A 10,863-nucleotide genomic window follows, 5' to 3' on the forward strand; every position below is an offset into this window, starting at 1 on the left:
AGAGTTAAAAGAGTAATCATGATTAATTTTACAGGACTGTAATTCTAGCAACTCTTTTGAGGTGTGCCTTTCATCCCCCAGAGGAAATAATTAGTGCAAGTTTAGTTTTACTATCTCCAAGCAAAGGAAAATAGAAAACATTCTAGACACAGCTTGAAATTTTTCTGGGAACAGTACAAAGCACGGCTGAATTATATCTCATCCTTAAGTCCCACTGGAAGATACGGATATCATTTCATCTAAGGCAACTAAGTTCTGATGTCTGCAGCATTATATAATGAAGACAAGCAGCTAAAATTGAACAACTTTTTAGAAAAATAATAAGCAGCTATGACAATGGAGCCACAGGAATAATCTAAAAAAAAAAAATCTGCCAGCCTGCACTGAGTTTTATTGTAAACAGCTGAACAGTGAGTGATGCGGAAGCCCTCTCTTTAGACAGAAAAGATGAAAAAATGTGTTGTAACCTTAAAAACTACTCTGAAGATGAGTAAAATGACAAAAGAATAAGCATTTACACTCATCAATATGTTTGAACGAGTAATTAAAAATTACAAAAGTACAGCAACTAAAATGTCTAGAAAGCCAACACACAACATACTAAGACTATGAAGAGAACTGTCTTCATTCATAAAAAAGATTTCAGCTGACAACTCAGCCTTTCAAAGGGCCTTTCAGCAAGTTGCTTGCACATGGCCAACTAAAGAAGCCAAGGCATGCTGGATGAAAGATCAGCTAAGACACAAAACAGCAAAAACTGTGTCACTGGGTGTTTTGAATGTGAAGAGTTTAAGTACATTCAACAGTGAATTTGTGCAAGACCAACCCATCATGAATTATTAAATCAAGCAACGAAGGTAAAACCTGTGGTTTAGCAAGTTCCTGAACCAAGATTTACATAAAGTGGGCTGGTATTATCTGACCACTCAATCACTCTACAGTTCCAGTGTTTTCACGGACTTCAAAGAAATCTTTTTTGATATTATCACAGAGGATAATGACATAACAGACCATCAGTCTGACCCAGGTGGCAATGCTAATGCAAGAGCAGCATGCACCATAATGCAATTTTACTTGCCATGAAATGGCAGCATAAGAAGTAAAAAAATTATGTTCAGAACAACTGCTCTGAGTTCAAAAATACTGTTTTCAAGCAAAGAATGAGAGACAGCTGATTCTTCAGTCACATGAGAAGTACTGCCTGTAAGCTACAAGATACACCTGAGCTGGAGTCCGAGTTCTCTTCATGGATCAAAATTAATATTTATCTGTTTATCCTAAGAGGTTCAGCTGTAGACTTCCTGATGGTTGCATCTGCTGTATGAAATGCTCAAGGATACACATGACTTTTTGTTACAATTGCCTGTGATGTACACATCTGGCTCGAGAAAACAAACTGTTCTCTGCTAACAAACAATAGCATCCCTTCATCCTCCCTGCACTCATGGAAATCAGGGGGACAGATGCAGCAGTGTGCTACACCATTCCCGGTTGCACCAGATAATCACTGACAAGGCCTTGTTCAGGTGTCCCCAGTTTTTCCACACTCAGCAGGGGTTCAGTTCTACTGAATGGTTCACTACCTACCCTCACTGAAAATAAACTCCATTCACAGGCACGCCTAGAGTTAAGAATCCCTGATCACAGAGGCCACTCAAAGACATGACTGGTCTCTCTCTTTCTTGGATTAAGAAAGTTAACTGACTGATCTACATGGTTGGACACGTAATGTCTTGGGTATACACTACCGTACAATAGTGGTGCTTGTAAAAATACAAAACAAAGAAATTATTTACGGCTAGTGTTATGTGCAGTGAAGGAAATAAAAAAGCCCATCTGTCTAGCCCTTGTATAGACAGCATTAATGACACAAGACATGTTTCAGTCTACCTTGCCCATCACATCTCTGAACAGTTTTGTTGTTTATAAAAAACCCCAAAACAACAAAAGAAACCCAAAACAAAACCACAAAGATACAAACCACTCAATACATGTGAGATGTACACATTTGCAACAAAATCTTCAATAAAGACATCACTGAAATAGAAAGATCATAATCTTATTTTTCCTATTTCAAACAGTAAGAACATCTAAATCTTAACACATGAAAAGCCACTAAAAATATGACATTTGAGATGTATTCTTTCATACTGATCATAATACAACTTTTTGCCACATCACTCAACATTACATTGAAAACTTGTTGCTGTAGAACAGAAATTCACACCAAGAAAACTGTAAAAATGGAGGCAGACATGAGACATGAAATGGAGAATCTAGACTCATGCATAGACATGATTTCACAAGTGCTTGTGAGGTACAGGAGCAGTAAATATTAGTGTTTTCTTAACTCTGTGCAAAGTTCATAATTTGCTGCAAAACAGAGGAAAGCAAAGACTTACTGCAGATATTCTGCAGGTATGCACTAGCATAATTTTTTTCCTTCACCAGATACACTGATTTCTAGTTCTCAGATATCATAAGCAAGGTAGAATTTATAATCTTATTTTCCAATTGATTGTATACATGTATGTATACCTAATCTGTCTATTTTAAGTTCAGATCTCCTCTATATCACGTGGTGTTACTTGCTAACAAGGGACAAGTACTGACAATAAAAGGACTGTGGTACAATGCAGCACCCATATTCTCAACCTTTTCTCAGCATTCAGCAAATACATGAAGAAAAGAAATAATAAAATGGAGTGTGTATAAGTGAAAATTCAATAATATGATGACTTTTCAAAACTTCCATAAGTGGTCATTTCATGCTTAGTATACCAGAAGTGTGGCACATAATGAAATACTATTATCTTACCTGTTCTGTATTAGAGCAATGACTTGAGAATATGTCTTCCCAATAACACTTTCTCCATTGACTTTTATAATTCTGTCACCTGTAGAGGGAAAAGTTGTAACTGAAATTAGTTTGTCTAGATGTTTTTTAAACAGTTTTTACTTTGTACTTCTGTACTTCACAATAATCAAGAATACCAATATGTTAAATTCAAGGTTAAGTCTTCCTTAGAAATAAAAAAAAAAAAAAAAAACCCACCAGAAGATGCACAATACAACTACACGTAACCATACACAGGATGCCAAATTTCTCCTCTTTTCCCTGAACATTTTCAGACATTTATCTTACTCTAAACTTTCAAATTAATAACCCGGGTAGTCATAGAAAGAAAACTACAAGCAGCTGTAAGATACACCAGAGGCTCACTTATGTATCCCATCTTCACAATAAAGCTATCAATGTATGGCAACACACACTAACAGCTCTGCCCTATTCCTAAATAAATTATAAGCAGATATAATTCCCTGGGATTAGCCCAGCTGGTCAGAGCAGGGTGCTAAAAATACCAACGCCACTGGTTCAACCCCCTATGGGCCATTCACTTAAGAGTTGGATTCGATGATCCTTGCGGATCCCTTCCAACTCTGAATATTCTGTGATTTCATTCCAGCACTTAAAATAAAACCAAACTTTAACTCTCCTTTCATAGCAGCAAATACTGCAATTCTGTGCTTCTCCCTTATTACAAATAAGGAACAAACATTTTGAAAGGCTCCAATTTCCTCCCTTCTCAGAATAATCTGGGCTGTTTCCAAGACATTACTATCTGTTCAATGCATCTTGGACAATGGTAAATGGCTATTCCTTATTAATACCCACCAATCTTTAGATCTAATATCACTTTTATAAGATTTCTCCCAGTAGTTGCACCTTCCTCAAGAGCTTCATATACTTCTCATAAATTAATTGTCAAATATATTGTGTAGAGCTATAGAGCTATTTTTAGCTTGTGGTGACAAACCTACCCTGTTCTTTTGACCAAATGGTATTTAAGACATCTCTGATCAGAAGAGCAGAAAAGAATCTTGAATTTCTTAACGAGGAGAAAATGGTCTGAAGGATTATAGGGAGGAAGCTTCGAAAAGCTACCGGAGGAAGAAGAGCTGTAAGAAAGGACCTGTGCAAAGTGAGGCAAAGGGAATGGCTTTTTCAACACTGCTTTAGAAACTGAAAGCCCTTTCTGTGCTTCTGGCATGATCAAATCAAAGCAAGGAAAATGCTGTTCACTCTGAATGCTCGGCCTGACTTGGGGACAATAACGCTTTAAATGCTCGTACTCTGTGGAGGTTCCCCGTACAGACCCCAAGGATTAACAACCTACACAGAGCTGACTTTTTAATTTGGTCTGCACACATAATGTGAACATCATGCAAACAAACTGGTGTGATGTTTTCAACTTTATAAAAGTATACCTATTCCCCTTCATCCACTGGTTACTGCTTAATTTTTTACTGCCTGAAAGAACTCTTCAGGTCTTGTCTAATGCTTCCTAAGCAATGAAAGAAAGCTTGATAGCAACAAGCTCTGAACCCGGTCCTGGCTCAGTCATATTGCAAAACTTCCGCAGAACACACCAGATCTTTCTCTGGGACTTCAGCTGGCTCTTTTCCAGGCTGTTTAAGAACAGCCTGTAATGTGGGCTACATTGCCACAGATGTAGATCTTTACTCAGTATTCCCACTAAAAACTATAATTAGGAGTATCTTTAGAGTAGGTCATAAAATTTTATCTATACTTGTGCAGCTTTTATTTTTCACAGAAGCAGACTAGATTACACACAACAGTGACACAAGTCTACTTGAAATATGCATCCAATGGATCTGCCAAAAGATCTGATGGGGACACACTGCAGAACTGGTTACATAAATGACATGAGCACAGACAACTCTGCAAGTAAAACTTTGTTCTATTTCAGGTACATAGAAAGGGGAAGTCAGTGCCTGTAGTGCAAAAAAGGATACAGACACATGAAGGCTTTTTCTAACAGCTCTCCATCAGTCTGGTGGCCTGCTACATATTTTGATCACAGTAGAAATTAATCAGAATGCCTCTTCCACACACGTTTTAGTTCTTTATATTCTTGCATACAGATAAATGACAGCACAAAGATCAAGACACGGGGAATGTAGATCTGTTTTGGCTGTTTGTATTTCAATATTTCTAAAATTTATGAACTCCCACATATGTTATTTTTAATGAAATGCCTCAGAGGTTAAATATGGGGGAAGTATTACCTTTGTAACTCTAACAAAAATGATTTTACAGGAGCATCCAAGAATTCTTCAGAATGGACTGTCTTATATTTAAGATATTTTTCCTTACTGCTCAGATTTGCAAGAATATTTCAAGCTTTCTGGTGAGTAGCAGCCAAGTAAGCTCCTGAAATGGAGCTCATTTATCACGGGTGATGAAACTTACAGTGAGACTTTCAGTATTACAAAGGACAAACATAACTTCTAAACTCAAACTCAATCTTCAAGTATTTTCATTTGTGTAACCATGAAACAGAGCGAAGTTACATTAGGAAAAAAAAATACAGTTGATTCTACAAAATAAGAAATGTATATACAGTGTCTGTATCAGAGGTTAAGCCATCAACCTGACTGATTTTTCCCTGAGTGTTTTATATTACTGTATCTCTGTCTTGATATTATATTTCGACCTAAAATTCATAAACAAGAAATACTGGCATGACCTAATTAGATACAACGGCTATAAGCAGTGTGTTTAAGAAGAATATTCTAGTTATTAAAAATGTCTTCTCTCATTTGTTTTCTGCTCTTCATTCTGGGTTCCTAAAAATCTCTTCTGTAACTAAAAATAAAATATTCTCTACAGATTTCATCTCTCTCAATTTGGCAGACACTGAACAGAGCAGAAATTAACATGGTTCCTCTGTACAAGTTCAACATATGCTGTGTTTTATCAAGCTAAAACATTTCTTTATATAATAGCAATCAAATTTTGCCAAAGTAGCCCTTCTCTAAATAACTATTTAAGGAGGAGTTAAAAAAAAATCCCAAAACCCTTATGGTGTACAAGTAGGATCTAGAACTGTTTTTAAACTGATCAACCTAGAAACTTTTTCTTTCTTTAGGAAGAACATTTATAAAACTTATTCTATTCCAGTCAAATGGATGTAAAGAATTCTTGAAAAAATATATCTACATCCTGTAAAGGCACAAGCCTTTTATAGAATACAAGTTCTGCCATATTTTTAAGAAACCTGGGTTCATAGTGGTATCCATCTATGTATGTAATTTTATCACCTGTAACATTTTCTATTCTAATACAGCTTTTTTCTTCCTTCAGCACTTAAGTGAAGATACGATACAGTTCACAAAAAAATCCCACATTTTCTGTTCTCCAGTTTGATTAAATGAACAACTGAACAGAATTTTGTAAGAATAGAGAGACTTGGACTGTTCCTATTTGATTTAAAGGACGTAGAGTAGAAAAATTTTATTTAATGTACAAAGACCTGAATGGTTCCAGGTTATCAATTTGTCCCAAACCAAAAGAAATGGGAGCTTACAGACATTATTTTCCTTTTTTTGCCTCTTCTTCACGTATTTTATTACTCTTTTCAAGATAATAAATCAAAAATACAAAGACTTTAATGCCTTAATAAGCAAAACAGTGTTTCCAAGGTGAAAATACTGGAGGACAACATAAAAGTTTCTAAAGGAAAGAACAAGGTTTAAATGGAACATAGAACTATGTAATAGCAACTTAAACCATAAGTATTTTATATCATGCACACAAATATGCTATTGAACAGTACCTGTGCACAGCCCAGCTTCAAAAGCAGGTCCACCCTCTTTAACTTGTTTAACGAATATGGTATCCATTGGCTCCAGTCTGTTTCTTTGTTTTCCTGAGAAAGAAAGAGTATCTCTTAACAGCATTTCATTATACTGCATTACAGTGTTTTTACTTTAAAAATATTTTGTGATGTAATCCTGCTGCATTCACAGAGACATATAGAGAAAGAAATAGTAATGTAATGGAAACTGAAAAATAATATTTTAAAATCTGCCCTTTGAAGGAAAAAACATAACATTGAGTTACAGTTCTCATGGACCACAAAACTGATTTTCCAAGTGCATTTCAGAAACTCCAAGATGAGGTCTAAAGTTTTCCTGAAGATTTACCAAGGTTCAAAACGAAATTTATAATTCAAATTATATGCACATCATATGTCTGCACATGCTGTACATATCTGTACATACACAACTTCAAGTTAATCTACAGCAGTTAGAAACCACATACAGCTGTATTTTCTTGCTTTCTCAATACACTCTTAATTTCTATACTTCCAGAAACACATGTACTTTTTGCTTTTACAAGCCTGTCACCAAAGTTAAGTAATTCTTTGTTAAGTAGCCACAGCTTCTGAAAATCAAGATAGGAGGGTGGGTGTGTGTACAGTAAAACAAACAAAAACACCAACAAAAAACTCCACAGTTATACTGCAGGCTAAAATACAGTGTTGCTGTCCTATGTTTGCACGCAGATGGAGTAAGCCATTTTACAGCATCTACACAGCTTCACTCATGCAATCATTATGCCAGCGAAGTTAAAAAAACAGAAACAAACCAAACCCCCCCAAAAACCCAAACATTCAACACCCCCCAAAGAAAACCACCCACCAATAATGAAAAATAAATAAATAAAAGAATAATAGCCCTACATGGTTCAGTGCTGACAGAACCAGTGGCAGAACCTGAAAGGCTACAGCCAGATAAACACAGTCTTACAGTGCCAGGGCTGGCTTTGATAGCCTTGGTCCCTCCTGACTCCTGGCTCCAGTATTTCTGGTGCACACTCTCAGCTAGGGAAATGCCACTTTTGGAGGCTACATGATGAGCCAGCCCAAGGAACTGACACAGCACGAAAATAAGCTGAGTCTGTTCCAGTTTAGCAGGAAACCCTGCCAAAGTGAAGAGAGAGAGGTTTAAACTGCAGGAAAAGAAGGCACAGGAGGAGAGAATAAAGGAATTGCTTTAAACTGGCATTGCTGATAAAGAAACAACTCCTTAAAACTGGAGCTACTAGGTTCTAACCATTTCTGAAATGACTGACCTTTGACGTAGGCACAAATGGCCCTGCTTTTGGAAGTACTTTCCCTATAGCTTTAAATGTCCCAACTAAAATGTTTAATAAACCACAGTAGTATTTATTGAATATAAGGTCCCCCTTTACCTCTTTTTTAAGTTCAGTTTCCATGTGGGCAAAGCTCATTTGAAAAACTTTAATAAACTGCAAAAAGCCAGATCACCCCCTGATTCACATTTTTCAGATACTAGTTTTAGCCTAATGCCTTTATTGTGCAGACCCCCAGTGTCCTGCCATTTCACCATAAAACAGTTCAACAAAATGGCTTACTCATGTGGCTCCAAATGGCCTTCTCAAAATAGTTCGAGATTGGGAGCAAATAATCAAAAAGTTTATTTGATAGAATCAGATAAATTCTATATATAAAGCAACTGAATTACAAATCAAGAAACTCCAGCTGGCAGCTCAGTCCCCAAATACTTAAAATTTGATTAGCGGGATACAGCTACAAGACATACAAAATGCTCTTTGTGAGCCAAAGTTAATATCTGTCATTTTTAATCTGCAGATTTAAATAGACACTGAACATATGATGGGTCTTGTCTTTTAAAAAGCCAGCAACATTTCAGCAAGTTTAGAGAAGCTTCAAGATTAATCTACCCAGATAACATGAGAAAAGGTTGCTTCAACCGCTTACAAGAATGAAGTTAAAATATGACCTTTTATAGGACCACCAGACACCCTTCCCAGTGCTGCCATTTATCTTTTACTGAAGGCACATGCATTTCCAAAAGTGGCAAGTAAAATAAAAATAATACAGCTCCCATGGCACATTTAATTTATCACATTTCAGCTTCCTTTATAAAATACTCTTCAAAAAAATGTTACTGCTGGTTTGCTTAATACTCAAGTGCTGCTTTATGCCTTGTCCACACCTGAACATGCAAACCAAGAGGTCAGGCAGATAAGGTTACTCCCATTCAGCATGCAAGACAGAACTCCTTTAGTACACTTCCCACTTCTGAGTAAGAGGGAAAACTTGCAACGATTTATGGAGACCAGAGACTGCAGGCTTCCCTGACATCTGACCTGCCTGTCAGCTACACCCAGACATTATGGGCACTCACTTCACATTTCCACAGCTATTTTATGAATCAATTCAGAAAGCTAATTGCACATTAAACTTGGTTCTTTGACCTACTTACAGAAGGAGGCTACGTTACACAGTCATTCTTACTTCCTAGAAAAGGTCAGCCACCACACTAAAAAATCAATTTAGGGGCAAAAAATCAGAATAAAAAGTTCAAAATATTGATTACATTTGCAAGTTCATAATATTAGTAATATCAGTAATATCCAAATACAAGTAGAAACAAGAAGAAATCTTAGAACTCTCAAGCTCTGGTAGATGAATATATGTTCTTCATTTCTCCTTGATCTTTTACATACTTGGATACAAACCAAATCTTTTTTTAATCAGTAACATATAAATGAACTTCCTTGAATACACAACCTCAAAATGTACATTTATACTTTTGAGTTTGAAACTCAAGCAAAGCTAAGCAGTATTTTTTGACAGTAGAAGCTAACAGTACTTTCTTCAGATCAGCTGAGAAGGAATAAATCTTGTAGATGTGCACTCAATCATCACAGAAATAAATCTCAAGTAAAATGGATTACCTAATAACTCACCTCGTGTCTCAAAATTTAACGCTCACTACACTCCAATTTAATTGTGCCTAAATCTTCATGTGGTCCTGTCTGCATCCACTCACCAGGCAAAAGCAAGATGCTGTCTAGAAATGAGAGCTTAAACTTCCCTCCTAAATGCCACAATCTAGAAGAGACTGTAATAGCCCAAGTTTTACACTAAGTTCTCCAGCTCTGCACTACATACTGTCAGGATTCATGATTTTTGTTTCTAACATTGAAAAGATCAATGTTTTGGAGCATGCCAGAAATTCCTGACAAGGTGATACAACTAAGAACAGTAAAAGCACGTCAGACCTCTCATTTGTAAGACACATAAGCCTTATTTGTGCTTTTCCAGTGCTCATTACTGCGTATGATTTTGCCTCCTTCCCCCTTCTCCATACTTTTGAAAACAACTTTGTAACTGAGCATTACATTGCAGGCTATCAGCAAATACAACAATTTTTCTCCCAAATCTTCAACTGCAAGCGAAAAGTAAGACATCATGCACACACAAAGAATAGACAAAGTGTGAGTTGCCAGTAACACATTCACATGTGCAAGGAAACAGCACAGATGAAAAGCACAACTTCTGTAAAAATAACTTAATTTGTAATTTATTCCCCCATAAATGTAGCTATAAAGAGATATAGTCTTACATAAGGACAATAAAAAGAAAAAAGCAAAGTTGGTAAGTACACAACTCAGCTGATCAGAAACTGGAAAGTCCATCAAGTTGTTCTTTCCTGTATCAGTTTTGTAAGCACACAAAAATTTCCAGCATGAGTAAATGGTCACCAGTCAGGATAAACTGAAAGGCAAGTTTTCATCCAGTCACTAGTGTAGTTTTGCTAACAGAACAACTAAAATACTCCTTGCAGTGCAATAACTCCCTTCAATGATGTTATCCAAATGAAAACAGAACTTCCGAGTAAGCAAACAGGTGTCTGAACTTCTAATTCGGAGATTCAGCATCATTAGAAACAAGGAAATAAAAATAAATCCCTGTATATAGAAGGCTCAAGACAAAAATTAATTGGCTTAAACAAGGATAGTACGGAATCAGCAGTGTTGGGGTCTCCTCCCCCCGCCGTGTAGCCCTGGCAGAGGGGCCCTGAGGGCACAGACACGGGGCTTCCCTGCCCCTGCTAAGCCTCGTTCCCATGGGTTGGTTTGTGTTCCCTGCGTGGGCAGAAGGACCCTTGGGCCCGTGACTGGAACAGTTCCTCGGCAGAGCTCCGGCCATGCGGCTGGAG

At 36.9% G+C, this 10,863-nt stretch overlaps 1 protein-coding gene across 2 annotated transcripts in view; it reads right to left on the bottom strand.

Moving 5' to 3' along the window:
• The window catches only part of ARHGAP21 (Rho GTPase activating protein 21), an 88,064-nt gene that overhangs the window by 44,988 nt on the left and 32,213 nt on the right, over positions 1-10,863 (bottom strand). For both annotated transcript variants that reach the window (XM_017741437.1, XM_017741438.1), the window contains exons 4-5: positions 6,642-6,734; positions 2,819-2,897 (exon numbers count right to left, since the gene is read on the bottom strand). In XM_017741437.1, coding sequence (XP_017596926.1) covers positions 2,819-2,897; positions 6,642-6,734 — 172 coding nt within the window. The remainder of the gene's footprint in view (positions 1-2,818; positions 2,898-6,641; positions 6,735-10,863) is intronic.

Source organism: Corvus brachyrhynchos, unplaced genomic scaffold, assembly GCF_000691975.1.
Source record: "Corvus brachyrhynchos isolate BGI_N302 unplaced genomic scaffold, ASM69197v1 scaffold167, whole genome shotgun sequence".
Classification (NCBI taxonomy): Eukaryota; Metazoa; Chordata; class Aves; order Passeriformes; family Corvidae; genus Corvus; species Corvus brachyrhynchos.